Source organism: Octopus bimaculoides, chromosome 11 (genome assembly GCF_001194135.2).
Source record: "Octopus bimaculoides isolate UCB-OBI-ISO-001 chromosome 11, ASM119413v2, whole genome shotgun sequence".
Classification (NCBI taxonomy): domain Eukaryota; kingdom Metazoa; phylum Mollusca; class Cephalopoda; order Octopoda; family Octopodidae; genus Octopus; species Octopus bimaculoides.
The window spans coordinates 316,968-335,144 of NC_068991.1; the positions used below are offsets into that span (position 1 = coordinate 316,968).

General features: G+C 37.5%; 1 protein-coding gene across 11 annotated transcripts in view; it reads right to left on the minus strand.

Annotated features, from left to right (window-relative positions):
* Positions 1 to 18,177, minus strand: part of LOC106874508 (lipoxygenase homology domain-containing protein 1) — a 163,270-nt gene that overhangs the window by 16,008 nt on the left and 129,085 nt on the right. For 10 of the 11 annotated variants that reach the window (XR_008265140.1, XM_052971416.1, XM_052971415.1 and 7 more), the window contains 11 exons: positions 17,276 to 17,414; positions 16,500 to 16,654; positions 15,348 to 15,505; positions 14,489 to 14,562; positions 9,409 to 9,602; positions 7,230 to 7,422; positions 5,246 to 5,406; positions 4,158 to 4,244; positions 2,939 to 3,188; positions 2,439 to 2,590; positions 822 to 952 (listed from right to left, as the gene is read on the minus strand). Coding sequence is in view for 10 of the 11 variants with exons in the window: in XM_052971416.1 (XP_052827376.1) it covers positions 822 to 952; positions 2,439 to 2,590; positions 2,939 to 3,188; positions 4,158 to 4,244; positions 5,246 to 5,406; positions 7,230 to 7,422; positions 9,409 to 9,602; positions 14,489 to 14,562; positions 15,348 to 15,505; positions 16,500 to 16,654; positions 17,276 to 17,414 (1,694 nt within the window). In the remaining variant the exon portion in view is untranslated. The remainder of the gene's footprint in view (positions 1 to 821; positions 953 to 2,438; positions 2,591 to 2,938; positions 3,189 to 4,157; positions 4,245 to 5,245; positions 5,407 to 7,229; positions 7,423 to 9,408; positions 9,603 to 14,488; positions 14,563 to 15,347; positions 15,506 to 16,499; positions 16,655 to 17,275; positions 17,415 to 18,177) is intronic. The other variant, XM_014922261.2, reaches the window with a different exon arrangement.

An 18,177-nucleotide genomic window follows, 5' to 3' on the forward strand; every position in this document is an offset into this window, starting at 1 on the left:
ATAAAAGACACCATTTCAAGTGTGGCCGTTTTCGTGCGGGTGACACGTAAAAGCACCCACTACACACTCTGAGTGGTTGGCGTTAGGAAGGGCATCCAGCTGTAGAAACTCTGCCAAATTAGACTGGAGCCTGGTGTTGCCATCCGGTTTCACCAGTCCTCAGTCAAATCGTCCAACCCATGCTAGCATGGAAAGCGGACGTTAAACGATGATGATGATGATGATGATGTATGTACTTGAGTTTGTGTGTATGTATGTATGTATGCATGTGCATAAGTATGTTATTTCAGTATGTCTGTGCATGCATGTATATGAATGTATATGTGTATTTATGTATGTATCTGTATACATTTTGTCACTTCATCTGTTGCTCACCGCACACTCTTGCAAACTTCTGTCCCCACCCCTTCCCTTCTAGCCCCTTTTATGTTGAGATTATGTCCCAACAACTCATCATCACCAGCTTCTTCTCTCCTTTTCCAATTGCAGTAGACAAGTATCTCCGCTACAGCAAGACACCTCTTCCTATCCCTTCATCATACCCTAACCTCTTGTCAAAGTCCCCTCCCCTCGATCAAAGTGTCCTGTCTTGCAAGCCACTTGCGAACCTCACTCGTGCTGGTGACTTGGACAAGCAACCATCATGTGTTGTAAAGTGGTTGTCATTAGGAAGGGCATCCAACACTTGAAACCATGCCAAAGCAGCTGTCTGACTTGCTGGATCCTGTGAAACTGTCCAAACCATGCCAGCATAGATGCTAACTGATGATGATGATGATGATATACACACACACACACATCCAGTCTTCAGTGGTACTTACTGTTGGTTGTCATTGTCTCTGACTTCTACATAATCCAAGAACCAGGCTGCATTGCTGCCACTGTTGTCATGCCAGATTTTGATTTTCTTCAACTTTCCCAGATCGATTGCGTTTAATGTAAAGACGTCTTCCTGCCAACAATTCAACAACACTTCCATTTGTGATAACATTTAGAAATTACTAGTAGGAGCCACATGTGATTCCTTACCCTGCTAGAAATAGCAACTAAATCTCCTCCAAATCACACACTGCTGCCTTAGATAAGGAAAAGTAACATTGAATAATATAGTCCTAGATACACTATGTCTGAATAGCACAATGGTCTCCAGGTGTTCTTGCAGGATGTCAGAAAAGTTGTGCAGTAGCAGATTTTTCTCATTCAGGTGTTTTGGTGCTTTAAAACCATTAGTGACAGCCTGGAAGAATGTCTAGAGTCCACCTTGCTGGAAAATTTGGATGTAGAGACAGTATGGCGCACACTTCATGACTGTGTACAACAACACAGCCACAGAGTTCTTTGAGTCTTCTGTCAGGAAGCATAAAGACTGGTTTGATGAGAACTGCACCAAACAGTTGCTGGAAGAGAAAGTTCACTTCAAGAAGCCAAAGTCTTTAGCAAAAAAAGTTGCACTGAGGAATCTTCACAACACCACCCAGCTGAAGTTGTGCCAGACACAGGAAGTATAGCTAAGCAATAGAGCAGCTGATTAGATGAAGGGACCACCGGCAGGAATTAAATGAAAACTTTCTATAACAGCCTGAAAGAAGTCTGTTAGAATCATGGGGAAAGGCTGTCTTCTACTGCTACTATTACTCAGAAAACAATCTTACTATTTAAAACTCTCTTTCTCTCTCTCTCTTGCACATAGATATACACATACAAACACACAAATTATATGAGTTTGTCTTTGTGTGTCTGTGTGTGGGGGTTCTCTTCTGATTCTAATTATTTGAAGTCTTCCAGTAAGGAAGGAATTGGTTTCTAACAAAGATACAAAGCTCCACTGTTGGAATAACAAAAAAACAAATTTACATTTTGAACTTGAGAAAAACCTTGTATATTTTTAATGTTCTGCTTATAGATTAGATTTGCAATGTGTGTTTGCTGGTACCCCTAGCTTTTCCATGGTTATCCCTAACATTTACTCACAAAACCAAGTGGACCGATTATCATTGGTTTAAAAGTTAATTTATGATCTGGGTTACATAGAACGTTTCAAAGCAGTTGTCGTACTTACGTTGTCTGAAACAACTTACAGGTGTCATAGCTTGCCTTGGTATCAATATTGGTGTTGTTACCAATATTAGTCATGATCGTACAAGTAAGATTCCATCTGGTATAAGATATATTTTGTAATCCAGTTTGAAAAATGCTCAGCTGGTAACTAAAAGGTACTTCTCTTATTTATAACAGAAGAAATAAACCGGCTGCTAACTTCGACTGGAAGAATCAGCATCATTGCAGAAGAAAATCTTCAAAACAGTATTTTTAAATGATCTTCTACACCTGCACATCTGATGTTGTGCATGTATGCATGGCTATCTGCACTTATTATGTATCAAATTTCATTTAAGGACAAACCTTTAAGCTCTGATATTCAAATTAGCTTCGCTTACCTGATTTCTCTCAAATTTATTCATCTTCTGAGACTTTGAAAGGCTTCTCTCTGATGTGTCACCATGCTCTCCATAAATGGTGAGGAAGACATTCGCGTCAGTGCCAGCACCAAACACATCACCTGTCACCACTTTCACAGTGTATTCCACTTCTGGACATACAATATAAATATACAGAAACACTGTGAATGAGACACACACATACACACATGTTATAGTAAAGCAGCAAGTGTTTGTGGAATACACAGCCACATACACACTATGGTTCAATCAGTAATTTGTTATGTGTGTGGGTGTTTGTGTGCATGAATAAGTATAAATAAACTTTATTTGTAGGTTAACAAGGCTACCAATGGTTTCATGTGAAGAGATATTCACAACTGTTGAGTGTGTACAGATGGATGATGGGAAATTTGCTCACACAGGGATTCAAAAAGGAGAAGAAGGAAAAAAAGAACACAAAGAGGGATGTAGCAAACAGAGAATATTGTGAAACAAACCATCAAAATAATCTGTCAGTGGTTTCCCATTCAGATCTGTTGGCACCAGTTCTTTGGTGAGAGAGTTAGCATCTTTATCAAACCATTGGTCTACAATAAACCAGTGCTGTTCAACATTACTGGCATTACCATGTTGTGTGCCGGAAGCTGTTACAAACTTTGGTCGTTTCTTACTGCCAGTCCTCCGCTGCTCAATCTTATCCGTCCCAGATTTCCAATTGGTATCAACTCTATGGCGTCTTATCAGAATCTATTAATGGTAAAAAGAAATGAAATAAGATTTTGAATTTCAAACAGTAAATATTAATTCATTTATTTGTTTTAATATGAAATCGATGTGAGTGCAATCAGTTTAATTGATGTCTGCCAGTATGTAACGAGTATCTTATTAACAGCAAGGATCACTGAACAAACGAGAGCCCCTCCTCATGTCACTTGATTTGTTAGAAATAACAGTTAAATCTCCCTAAAATAATACTCTACTGTATTAAAAGACAAAAAAAAAAAAAACATTGCAAAACACAGTTTTAATATTATATTTCTAAACAAAAGGTGTAATGGTCATGGCTGGAAAGACTTTCGTTATAGAAATCCGGGACCCAGATCAGGAGAACACATTCTCATGTAATGCATTCCTAGAGACACCTGAACAGAATATAGTCACGACTGAAACATCTTTGATCAGTTGGGTCAATGCCTACCTAGGGTTAAACAACAGAAAGTCAAGAAATTATTTAGATATAAATACCTGGAAAATATAAAGATTTGCTGATCAAAATCGAAAGGATGTGGCATCTCAGGACGGTTACAATACCAGTGATTGTAGTATCACTTGGAATGACCAAAAAAAGTCAATGAAAATTATTTGAGACTGATTCCTGGATTACCATCCACGCAGGAAGTGCAAAGGATTGTCTTAACTGGTCACACGTATTGAGAAGAGAGCATTATCAATGTGACTTTTCTTTTCTTTTCCTTCTTTTTTTTCTCTCTGTCTTTCTTCCTCATTTTTTTTTCTAACACACAACTTTGTAAATGAACAAACTGGTGTTTCTTTTAATGGCATACCAATGTATATAGAGAGTTTCTCTGCCATAAGTGTCAGGAAGACACTTGGCAAGAAATGGAAACAGAATTGAAAGAAGATAATAATAATAATAATAATAATAATATGCTGTTGTATAACAAGAAGAAGAACAAGTATACAAAGTTCACTGACCTTATGTAAGAACCAGCCAGCAAACAGACCCTTACCATCACAATGAACTAAAATCTTCTGTAAATTTCCAATATTGGGTATTTCTATCTAAAAAAAAAAAAAAAAAATGGAAGTTTCCTTCAGCATTCTAGTAAAAAACATTTTATATTTTTTTTGTGTATTGACATCAGAAGTGGGTCCAGGCAAAATTGTATGGGTAAAAGAAGCTTGCTTTGCAACCACAAGGTACCAGGTTCAAGCTTGCCGTATGTTGCCTTGGGTGTCTTGTGTTGATTAACTTCTTGTGCATGGAATTAGGTTGATGGGAAATAGTATGGGAAACTCTTGGAAGGCCATTCCTGTTTTTGGGGGTATTAGGCTTAATCTGATGCTTGGTTTAACACCTAGTCCTGGGTATGTTCAGCAGAGTCTACTCTGTTTTCATCTGGTCCCTGGGTACCTTCAGTGGTGTCCACTCTATTGTAATGATACATTTATGATTAGGGTATCACAGAACACACAGTTAAGGTCCCACAGGTTATACATTTATAATTAGGGTATCACAAAAGTAACAAATTTGTAACCGCAAGGCGGCTCAGATTGACAACTGAGGTAATTTAAAATCAGATGACCGATTCTGTCACAAATTCAGTTTGATATGATTTTATGATAAGAAGTTTCATAACATATGTCATATATGACTTGGTGGTGCCCTATATTAATCTTGGAATGTCATTTATATACAAAGATAAATGAGGTACCTGATGGTTGGGCTCATCCAACACTTTGTTTTCAAGTTTTGAATTTCCCTGGAAATTATTTCATGTTGTTACTCTAAGATAATGACACATCTAATTGTTATATACTGCTCATATTGCTAACAGAGACGAACAAACTACACCTCTCCATGGTACCCATTTTATATCATAGTCTATGAGCCAGTATGTCTGTTAGGCACAAATCCCAGGCTGTTGACCTTTCAATAGGTAAGCCCTAATTGTCCCAATGAGGTATGACTTGGGGCAAAATAGAATTTTGTCTTTTAAAGAATTGGTAGGGAACAGGCAGCAATAGCAGCTGCCTCCCTTGGTAGTGGTACTCCTTCTTACCTTAAATGTATCCACAGAGCCTTGCTCAAAGTTGTCACTTCTGTTATTTAGAGTATATTCTTCTGATTTACCTTTGTTTCCATACAATTTGATGTAAATATTGGCATTGGTTCCAGCATTTGGAACATTTCCTGTCCAGAATGTCACTTGACATGGCTCAGCTGTAAAGTGGACAGATGTGAAACTGGTTGAATTTAAGGATAGTGACACTTATATAGCTGTCTGTCAATCTATCTATCTACATGTTTTTCTGTCTGTCTGTCTGTCTGTCTACATATTTCTTAATTCTTAATCTGTCAATCTATCTATCTACATATCTATATATAGCAGATAGTCTACCAAACTTTGATAGTATGTCTAGTTTGAAATGATCAACTAGCTGAGATGCTCTAATAACTATCTTAGTTGAACTAATTAGCTAAGATGATAAAACTAATCAAGAGGGTCTAATCTCAATTGTACCTTCCATCATAACAATACTTATCTAAAAAAAAAAAACACTGCCACCACCACCACCACCACCACTACCACCACCACCACCACCACTACCACCACCACCACTGCAGAATTCTGATAAGTGAGGAGGGGCTGAGAACCAAGCCTTGGTAAACTCCAACCTGCACTCTAAATTCATTGCTATACCCTTACCTAATTCTCACCTTACTGGCAGTACCCCTGTAGATAGCTTTGTTCACTCTCACCAGCCATTTGTTTACCTACAGCTTCCATAGTAACCACCAGATGGAGGAATGAGAAACCCTGTCAAAGGCTCGAATATATGTATGTGTGTGTATGTGCACGCATGCATGCGTGTGTATGTCTATGTGTGTATTTACATATATATGTCTATACAAAGGTACATGTGTATGCGTTTATCTATATCTATAAAACAGAGGTTGTCTGTGTGTCTGTCTGTCCAGCTTCAGTTGATGTAGAACCCAGAGGGAACCTTTTGCTCAAAGAATCTGTTTATAAAGCTTGTTTCACACAGCTTCTTTCAGCCAAATTTTACTGGTGGCGGTGAATGTACAAGACCACCAAGGAATTGTCCTGCACTTCAGAAATATATAAAAAATATTATTATATATTGTTAGCCATCACTTCATCCTTCACAGGACTCTGCTCTCCAACTTCAACCACTCAGTCTGTGTGTGTGTGTGTGTGTGTGTGTGTGTGTGCGTGCGTGCGTGTGTGTGTGCGTGTGCGTGCGTGTGTGCATGTGTAAAGTGGTTGGTATTTAGAAGGGCATCCAGTGATAAAAACCACGACACAACAGACATTGGAGAAATCCTGACAAACTCTCCACTTTGTGCCAGCATCGAATCTGGGCATTACATGATGATGATGTTATACTATTGCATATCATACTGTATTATACAACACCATACAACACTATTTATTATTACTATGTATGCAATATTATTTTATGCCGTTCAATTTATTTATGTTGCACTATATACCACACTATAGACTATAGTATCCTATACACTAGTCACTATACTATTCTTATACTATACAACATTATGTATTATACTACACTATGTTATACAAGACTATCCAATATCTTGCAATATTTCAAAAGTAATTCACTGAGAACTTTGTGATGTTAAAACCAAACAGCATCTCAGCCGAGAACACTATTATTACTGTGTGGTTTGAGAGACAATCTGTTAATTATTACTGTGTGGTTTGAGAGACAATCTGTTAATTATTATTACGATGATTATTATTATTATTATTACTATTTACTGCTAACAGTATAATGCTGATATCAACCTATCAAATCAGTTGTTTTCCTTTTAAAGAATTTATGTCTTCAAAGCCTCGTTATAGTCTGAACCTAATTAGATTAATTACATAAAGAATATTTATTGTTAGTTTATGGCCAGCAGTGTTGTCTGAAGGTTGACCCTTTCACCAAAGTGTTGCCTTTTTTTCAAAAGAAAGTCCATTGAGGTAGGTTGTTAACAATTATTAGTTTTACCTTTATCTCTGTTCTCCAACACTGACGGCTCCAGAACCACTTCAGTCTGACCATCTTCTTCATCTACAGCCAACCAGCGGAAGCAATCAAACATATAATGTTTCCCTTCTGATGGAACTTTAATAAAAACACTGTCTAAGAACCAACCAGCACTTAATTGACTGTTGTCGTGGCTGATTTTGATCTTTTTTATCTGTTAAAAGAAACAGATTTACACATACATGCAAACACACACACACACACACACATATATATGTGCATTTATGCATACATATACATGCATGAAAACATAAATATATATCTCACCCTTTCTATGAATATAATACATACACAGACACACACACAAACACATGTGTGTGTGTGTATATATATATATACACAAATGTACATACATATGAAAAATTAAGCACAAATTATATTTCAGTACAGCAGGAATATGAAACTATATAGAAAAAAGCTACAAAAAAAAAAAAATAATAATGCACTGATGAATATTGAACCACACGCCTCATGGTTAGAAGACAAAGATACATGGTTCAATTTCAGCTCTGATTTGGATGAGCTATTAGCCATGAGCTGGTTGATTGTATTTTTTTTTGTAATCAATTATAAATCATTATTTAGAATGACTAATGACTAATTAGTAACTGGGTCATTAAGAAAGTCATTAACGACTTACATTAAGTGTCGTTGTACAATCCCATGCTTCTGGATTTGATCTCACTACTTCTGGGGCCACAGCCTTTGTTTAACTAATCACTTAACAGTGAAATTTTCTAAAAACAAACTGTGAACAAGTCTGTCATATAAGAGAGAAAGAGAGAGAGAGAGAGAGAGAGAAAGAGAGAGAGAGAGAGAGAGAAAGAGAGAGAGAGAGAGAGAGAGAGAGAGAGATAATGATGCAAATAGACAAATAAAACTGTTTGGGCTCTATATAGAATTTACATACATGCAAACATGTAAATAGAGAGAAAGTAAAGACTGAACGTGTTCTGTTGATGAAGAAACATGTATAAATCTAGAGAGATGTTTATATATTAACAGAAGAGATACAGAAAACTAAGGGGAGAAGGTTTGGTGTTACAGTCCTGACAGCTGTTTCTGGGGGTTCAGAATTACTTCATAATGTCAGCAGATGTGGTTCACAAAAAGTCAAAGATATGCAACCATTGGTGGATGCAGATCAACATTAGATTCTTCACGGTGGAGAGATACCTGTCTTTCCACCCTGAATATGGAGGCCAGATTTACCTGATGTTCCACTACTGGAACGTCAGGTAAATCTTTATGTGTGTGTGTATGTATCATCATTCAATGTCCGTGTTCCATACTGGCACAGACTGGATAGTTTGAAAGGATCTGATGGGTCCAAGGACTACTTTGGCATGGTTTCTATGTTTCTATGTGTGGATGCCCTTCCTAACACCAGCCACTTTACAGTGTGTACTGGGTGGCTTTTCATGTGGCACCAGCACTAGTGAGGTTGTCATGCAGGTTGGAAGCCTATAAAACCCAAAAGGTGGGACTTTGTGCTAGCAGATGAGAGTTAAGGACTGAGAGAAATGGAATGAGGCAGAGCTGGTTCTTGTAGGGAAGTCCCATGGCTTTTTCCCATTTAGAAGAGAGAAATGAGTCAGTGATGATGATGGATGATGTGTGACCAGGTGGCACCTCAAATAACAAGGGGAGGAGGAGGAGAAGTGAGAGGGGACAGGGGGAGATAGGGGAAATGGAGTGAGGGGGGAAGTAATGTCTGTAATGATTGGGAGGGGTCAAAGGATGGATGCAGGCGTTGAGATTGTGAATGGTTATTGAATTGGAGAGAATTGATGGAAGAAGAGAACAGTAAGAGGAGACTAATGACAGCACATCTGACATGAGAAGGGCAAGAGACAGACGACTTTCTTTTTAAACCAGAATCAGCAGAAATAAATTTGGTTTTCATTGTTATTTATACCCAGGTCAGTTTCAAGCAAATATAAGTACACCAGCCACAAAATCACAACTTTTATTTTCAAGGCATGTTACCAAATTATTAAATGTTTTTCATAATGGTTTGGTGTAATTTGAAGGGCATTTGGGTACTGTTTCTAGCAGGCTAAATAAGCACATGTGAACAATATTTTGAAAATGTAGAAAGTCAGAAATTCTTTGCCAAAATGATTAAAGAATTGCTTACTTGACCAATATTAGGAAATTCTGTCTTGAAAATATCAATTCTGTCTCGTTCAAATAGGTTCCTTACGTTTTCAGAAGAAACCAATGGAATTTTGTCTGTGTTATTCTTTGAACCAAACATTTGAAGGAAAACATTAGCATCAGTTCCTGCTCCTCTCACATTTCCTGTTTTCACATGGATTTCGTAATTGGTGGCTGGCAGAGGGAAAACAACAATTATTTAGTGTGTGTGTGTGTTCATGCACGGGCACACACCCCACAACTGCATATCCCTGGTCAGTTTGGTCAGTTATCTTTCCATCCTTCAAGTCCAGTAAACTAAAATATTTCCTCACCAATTATTTCCATGTCTTCCCTGGGCTGCCCTTATCACAGAAACCCCTCCACAATGAGGTGCCATCAACACTTTCTATGTGAAGACACTTAACTCTCAACTTCTCAATGAGTAAATAGGTACCAGAGGGAGGTACATTTTCATCACTAAGCAATATTAGCACTGTGGAATTAGTGAGTGTGTCTTACCATGTTTACTTGATATGTTAAAAATAGCAGCTAAATCTCTCTCCAATCACAGTGAAAAGAAGCATTGGACAATGTAGTCCGAGATACACAATGTTTGAATAAAAGATGAGATGGCTACGACTGGAATGTCTTTTATCATAGGTCTTCTGGATCAGGTCTGACTTGGGGTTAAATAACACCACTCTGACCTACACTGAACCTCACCCATGCTTCTCTATCTTACACTCCTAACTTCCTCTCTTTCTCTCTTTCTCATAAAACAACACACACACACACACACACACACACTCAGATTTAACTAAACATCACTCCAAGACCACCACTTCCATCCAACCTTCCTCTCTGTTTCAAATATTCAGCTATGAAACATATTGGAGTCCATTATCTGAAGCAAACCAAGCTTGTCTTTTCTAAATGATGAATCTTGTAGTTGCCAGATTATTTTCATCAGCCCAGACTTGATGGCGTCTTTTGGTAAATCCAAGAATCTCTGTTGCAGTTTTCACCAATGATTTTTCTTGGTTGATTCAATGGATTCTTGTGAGGGCGGGGATGGGTGTTCTGTAGAGGTGTGGTCCTTGAATTCAGCATGAGGACTAAGTTAAGCATTGACCTTCTTTCATTGATTAGGAGTTCTAATCCAAGGATTGTCCACTTTCATGTTGAGTTTTCAGATGATCAGTCATTCATTTGTCCGACGGTCAGTGGTTCTTCTCCTAGCTCTAGTCATACAAACGTCTCATCTATCTGTGGCTCTGGTGACAAAAGTCAATGAGATGCCAATGTTTTGAGGGCTGACCAGCAGTTTTCATGCTGCTGGTGTAGCTCTCAGTATCATTGAAGAACACACAAGGCACCATACTGCCACAAGGGCTAGACTGTATGATGGACATTTAGGATGAAATCATCAGATGTCGTCATCTGACCAAGTTGGTGTTAGAGAAAAGTTAATGTTAACTTTTTCTAAGCTGCTCTTTGAAGTGAGTGGTGCTGGACCAAAATGGTCCAGTGTTGCTAGGCTCCACTTGGTCATGATGGTAGCACCTAAGTTCCAATATTGTCTGAATTCATTGAAATGACAGCCATCTCTCCTTTCCTGCCATCAATGTAGGAACAATCGTCAAGCATTCGTTACATCTTTCCTCTATTGGACTCCTCTTCTTCCTCCTCTCACCCCTGGATCTAGGTTTGAGAAACTGAAGTTGGTGGATGCCATCTGTGGGATTGGGGGAATTGGCTGTGGCCTCCAAACACTAGAACTTAATTGATTCTGACTCAGTTCCATGGCACAGAGATATCATCAACAACTGTGGGTTACTGAGCACTCAGCTTTTCAAATGTCATCTTGTTACCAGTCCACTTGGGTTGGCCATATTTGAAGGCCCTTCCACTATCTGCCACCCAAGGACATACCCTTTCCCCAGTCATCTTTGATTTCCATAGACACACCCATAGGAGGGTGAAACAAAATAGATTTCTATATTTTGAAAATATGAAATTATATTTCCATAGCACACACACACACACATATCCGCACTCAGTCACATACATACATTGACCCAGCAAAACCTGAAATTAATGGTATTGACAGAGTTGTTTCCCTTCAACAATCTCTGCTGAGAACTGATTTCTAACTCGACAGGAAATTGCAGCCAAATTTCCTTTAAAACATATCCAAGGATGGATATATTGAGTAATGGAATCAAGCATAATACTAGAAATAAAAACAGAGGCAAAGATGAACACAACTGGAATTGTTCTAAGGTCATAAGTTGAATCAAGGCTAAACAACAACAACAACAGGTTTATTATTGTAAAAGAAGTGAGGAGTTCCTCAATCAACGACTCTGGGTCCATCTCAGTTAAAGTTATTGCATTTCACATTTACAACTTGGTCAATACATCAATGTCCAGTCACGCCTTGAGGACACGCAAACTTGCAGTGGAATATTTTTGCTAGGTGCAGATATCTTCAGAGCACATCCCCAAAAAAGAGATGACTGTTTGATAAAATGCTAATGCACAGTCCCTGTGTTGTCTCCTCACTCTGCTTCAGCTACTGCTACTATGAAGGCTTCTGTTCATCACAACTAAACAGTTGTAGACCAGCTCCTCCCATCACAGCATCCAATTATTAAACAGTCATAATTGGAATGAATAAATAAAATAGAATATTAAGTATTTATGGAATTTTGCTTTACTGTTGAGTGACTTTTGGCCAACCTTATGTGTGTGTGTGTGGAGGTGCAATGGCCCAGTGGTTTGGGCAGCAGACTTGCGGTCATAGGATCGTGGTTTCGATTCCCAGACCGGGCATTGTGAGTATTTATAGAGCGAAAACACCTAAAGCTCCACAAGGCTCCGGCAGGGAGTAGTGGGGTGGGAGCTGGCAAACCCTGCTGTACTCTTTCACCACAACTTTCTCTCACTCTTTCTTCCTGTTTCTGTTGTACCTGTATTTCAAAGGGGCCAGCCTTGTCACACTGAACCTCCCCCGAGAACTACGTTAAGGGTACACGTGTGTGTGGAGTGCTCAGCCACTTGCACATTAATTTCTCGAGCGGGCTGCTCCATTGATCGGATCAACTGGAACCCTCGTCATCGTAACTGACAGAGTGCCACGATATATATATATATATATATATATATATATATATACACATATACACACACACACACACACATTTATACATATGTGTGTTTGTATATACACATATATATATATATGTATATATACATACACATATATATTCATAAACACACACATATACATGATGAGCTTCTTTCAGTTTCCATCTTCCAAATCCTCTCACTAGCCTATGGTTGGCCCAGGTCTAGAGCAGAAGACATTTGCCCAAGGTGCCGTGCAATGGAACTGAACCCAAGGCCACATGTCTGGGAAGCAAGCTTCTTAACCACACACCTCTCTTCCCTTTTACTCTCTAAGATCTTTAGAATTCTGTCTTGCCTTCAAGAGAGGAAGATATCTGCTTTGTAGGGCAGGATTTCTGGATGAGAAGTTTTAACACTCTTATTGAGAGAGAGAGAGAGAGAGAGCGAGAGAGAGATAGAGAGAGAGAGAGAGAATTCAGTATGTTTTATGGGGCTGTGGTGACATCAAAGTTACCTTAATTTTAAACATGTTTCATCAATGTTTATCACAAAAGACAAACAAATACAAGAGAAACTATCAGGAAGTTGTTGGAATTCAGCAGGAACAGGATGCCCTCTTTCCATGCCCTTCCCCTCTTGCCCAGTCTTGACACAGAAATAATTATTTTAACAGAAATATAATCAGACACATTGCAATGTTAGGATGTCTGAGTTTCTCAGCTTCTCTGCACCTAGCACACACACACACACACACACAACACATATGTATGCACATACACACATACACACGTACTCATTCCAGTTGAAATTTACAATCATCGTGGCATTCTGCTCCATCTCAAATTGCAAATGTTTTGCAACTATATTGCCAAGAATAATCAGTTCCACAAGAGGAATGGAGATTGTATGATCTGTGATGATCACTGGGATATCTCTTTGATTGTAATTGTTGAGAAAATTATTGCCAAGCCATTCCTGAAGAGACTTCTAGACATATTTCTCAACCCAGAAGGTTAGTGTAGCTTTTATGTCAAAAGCAGAACAACTGACTGGTTTTGAAACTCAACTTTGACCAGAGAACAAGCCCGTGATATCTTTGTGGTTTTCATTGATTTTACTAAGGCATTCAACAATGTCAGGAAGACCCGTAAAAAGTTCTGAAAACTGTTGTCCTCTTCGTTTTGTCAACATTGTCACATCCTTTATGATGGAATGATGATTGAACCTTTGACAGTGACAGATGGTGTCAAGCAAGGTTATGTCCTTGTTCCAATGTCATTATTCATCTACTTCTCGTCTCATCTACACTTGATACAACTTAAAAAAAAAAAAACACCAGTTGGTTATAAGTTGTAATTTTGGACTGGTGGCAATATTTTAAACCTTTGCTAACTGTACTGAAACAAAAATAGAAATGGTTGTGTGAGCTGCTCTTTGTAGATGTCAGGTGTGTAAAAGTGAAAGGAAGAGTTTGCCAATGTCTTACAATGTGAGGAGGATAAGGGATGAGAGATGCTCTGGATTGCTAGATATCAGAGAGAGAATGAAGATGTGGGAGAGAAGTTTGTATGGATGGATTAATGGTAAGCTTGCACTTAGCGATTCTGAAAGGAAACAGGCATAGTAGTGCTGCTGTTAAATTCAATGAACCACAGACTGTTTCTCAGCTGCTTCAAAAATAATTTTGGTCTCACAATCAGCATGAAAAAATCTGGCACCATGCACTCACCCAAAACTAGATTCTTGCTGAGTAATTCAGAAATGTGGTAGAAAAGTGGTAGAGGATTTTATCTTCTTGGGCAGTTGTAGGCTGACTTAATAGATCAGTAATAGACAAACGAGCTTAATATAAATCAGTGGTTGAGCCACATTCATAAGACACAGAATTATCATATCTCTTGGATTAACATTAAATAAAACACATGTTTTAATAATACAAAACTTACTGTTTAGAAGTTTACTGTCTCCTCTGGGAAGTTCTCTCACAATAGTACCATCATCTTTATCAAGGGCCAGCCAGCTATAGAAAATATACAAGCAAATCAGAAGAAAGCTCCCTTTACCCATAAAATTAAATTTTTATAAAATCCTAATTTGTTAGATTGTATTTGTATCATGTCTATGAACCTATATGAATGTTTTACTGTTTAAAAGGAATAATTATTATTTATTGGTATAAATATATTTTGGACCAGTTCTATATTCTGTTCAAAACTAATTCATATACTGTGTGTGGTCGATTATATAATTTCTCTCAAACATTTATTGTCAAGTCTCTAATATCTGCTGATTTATTTCTGATATTATTACATGATATTTATTTCTGATATTATTATATGATATTTATTTCTGATATTATTACATGTGTAAACAGTTTGTCTAAAGAAGTATATCATTACAATTTTCACTTGAAATCTACATCAAGTGATGTCTTATTTTTGATATTAAATGTATAAACACTTTCTTTAAGAAAGTAAGAAAGTATATAAAGTAATGGTTGTACCAAAATTAAATGTGACTCAGCTGTACTCAAATACAGTAACCCCTTGACTATCGCGGGTGTTACATTCCAAAAACCCCTGTGATAGGTGAAAATCCGCAAAGTAGAAACAGTACTGTTTTTTTTTTCATTATGTTTCAAACAAAATACAATTTCAAGAAGAATTATGGAGTTCAAGGGTTTCTATAAATGACCAAACATCTACACTTTATGAAATAATTCAGAAGTTTCCACAGGCATTGTGAGACAAAAGTTAAACTAAATACAAACCATGAACACAAAAAGACAATATTAATTGGACATACCTATTACAGTGGAACAAATAAAGTTGACTGGGATCATTCTTCACTCTAATTTCAACTTTCTCCAAGAACCATCCACTTCCAGGATTACTGGCATCATGTCCAATATGTATTTTCGTTAATTCCTTCAAGTCAACAGCTTCAATTAAGAATTCATCCACCTGAAATTACCTTCATAAATTATTGTTTCAGAAACAAATTTTCTTTATTTAAAATATTTATTGTGCGTGCGTGCGTTGACAACCGGAAACAAGAGTATTGAATATGATAGTAGAGATTGCTAATATTTTTATTTTGGTCAAGCCAGTGTGTTGCCAGCCTGGAAACTGACTTGATTTTTTATTTATATATATATATATATATATATATATATATACACATGTATATTCTACTGTACTGTTCCATGATGGTAAGATCAACAGAAAAAGTATTCCATCTGGTGAGAGATAAATATTATATATCATCATCACCATCATATAACATCCATTGTTGGCATGGGTCCGACATTATATATATATATATATATATATATATATATATATATATGTATATATGCCATTTAAAAAGCACCCACACTGGTGCTGTTTTAATGCGCCCATGCGATAGATGTGTCCATGCAGGTAGCACATAAAAATCACTCAGCACATTCTGTTAAGTAGTTGGCACTAGGTAGGGCGTCCAACCGGAACCTGGACAGCTCTCCAGCCTGGCCAGCTCCTTGTCAAACCGTCCAACCCATGCCAGCATGGAAAGTGAATGTTAAACTACGAGGAGAATGATGATGATGATATATATACACAAACACACTTGTAAAAAGCATCCAGTCATAGACACCCTGGCAAAGTAGACAATTGGAGCTTAGCCCTGCTCTCTGGCTTCCCACTTCCTGTCAGACCATCCAACTCATGCCAGCATAGAAAAGGAATGTCTGTCTGTCTGTCTGTCTGTCTGTCTCTCTCTCTCTCTCTCTCTCTCTCTCTCTCTCTCTCTCTCTCTCTCTCACACACACACACATCTTTTAATTACAGCACACATCTTTTAATTACAGACAAAAGGAAGATTATTTAACATATGAGGTAGAGTTATAATGAAATAACCAATAATAACCAACGAATATTTGATACATCACAAACATCATACGCAAAGCAGATATACCTGTCCTCTTTCGAATTTCGTTTGCTTGTTCCTAGATTCTTCCAAGTATCGTTGTCCAGTGTCTCCAAGTTTGCCAAAGATGTTCACAAATACATTGGCATCTGTTCCAGCTTCCGCTACATCACCTGTATACACCACTACTATGTAGTGAACAACTGAAATATAGAGATGATGTTTGGAGAATGAGAAAGAGGTAGGGAGAAAGGTAGTATTGTTAATTCAGTCTGCCTTAGTGTATGACTGGTACCTTCTGCTGTAGAGTATGGATGCTTTATATATATATATATCCTCATCATCAATTAACGTTTGACTAAGATTTGAATCTATCAAACCCATCTTTGTTATCATTTTACATTTATTTGTTTTCTATGCTGGCATCAGTTTGGATGTCAGCCCCTTACCATTTGTTTCAGTTCTTTGTCATCATTTCAAACACACAATAACATTAGAAACCATCGGCTTTTGTTCCAAGCCACATCATGTGTTTTTTGGAATGTTTTCCATGGCCCAACTCCCAACCATCTTGCAGGATATTGCCCTCATAGATGGGAAGGGGAAGAACCATGCCTTGCTTATATTTGGCATAGTTTCTTTGTTGGATATCTTATATTTCATAACATAATAAGTTATAATTTTTATTTCTATTCAAATAGATACAATTTTATTATGAAATGTTATTAGCAAACATTGTTATATGTAAGTTTTGATGGGAAGCTGATGATTATTAAAGGTTTAAGAGGGAAAAAAAAGAAATAAACAAAAGAGGGGGTAATAACCTGATAAAGGGTTGTTACTTTCAGGTCCAGAGGCAGGTAACTCTTGCACAATTTGTCTCCTTCCTTCATCCCGTGTTGACCAACAGCAACTAGCCAGAAATTCATAATGTTTTGAGGTCTTACTATTTTCCATTTCAACCTAAAGGAAAACAAAAGTTTTGTATATACTATAAATGAATGTGTGTGTGTGTGTGTCAGTGTAATTATGTATAGATGTGTGCATGTAATTATGTGTGTGTGTGTGTGTGTGTGCGCACATGTGCATATAAGTCTGAATTTATAAACAAGAAAAGCAAGTACTTAATACCAATGGTGATGGTGGTGGAGGACATCATTATTTATTGTACGGCTGAGATTATTTGCTGTTGTTTCTCAGAGATTGTTTTCTGATTTTTCACTGAATTTGCAAGTAAAGACTGTTTTGGAAGAGGGAGAAGGCATAATAAATGTTACATAGTCTTCAAAGTGAGAACAGGGTGAAACTATTTGGCCGGGTAGTACAAGATACAATTGGCCGTAAACTAGTCCTTCAATATATTTAGGAAGAGGAAAGACAAAGGTTGCCCTCTAAAACACCAGTGATGTTGATTCGGAACTCATGATCATATTTATGGAACAATGTGGGTAGGTGGTTAGTGATACAATGCCAAAGTTGTGTTCTGTAGTGAGTGCTGAGAAGAAAGTCTTAAGAATAATAAACCAGGGCTGAAAACACAGCTGCTACATGTGGTAATAAAAACATTCTAGTATTTGCTGCGAAAAAAGGCTTGAAAGGAGAGAAGTAGCAATGGAGCATGGATAATACTTTGGCTTGAAAGGAGAGAAGTAGCAATGGAGCATGGATAATACTTTGGCATGAAAGGAGAGAAGTAGCAATGGAGCATGGATAATACTTTGGCATA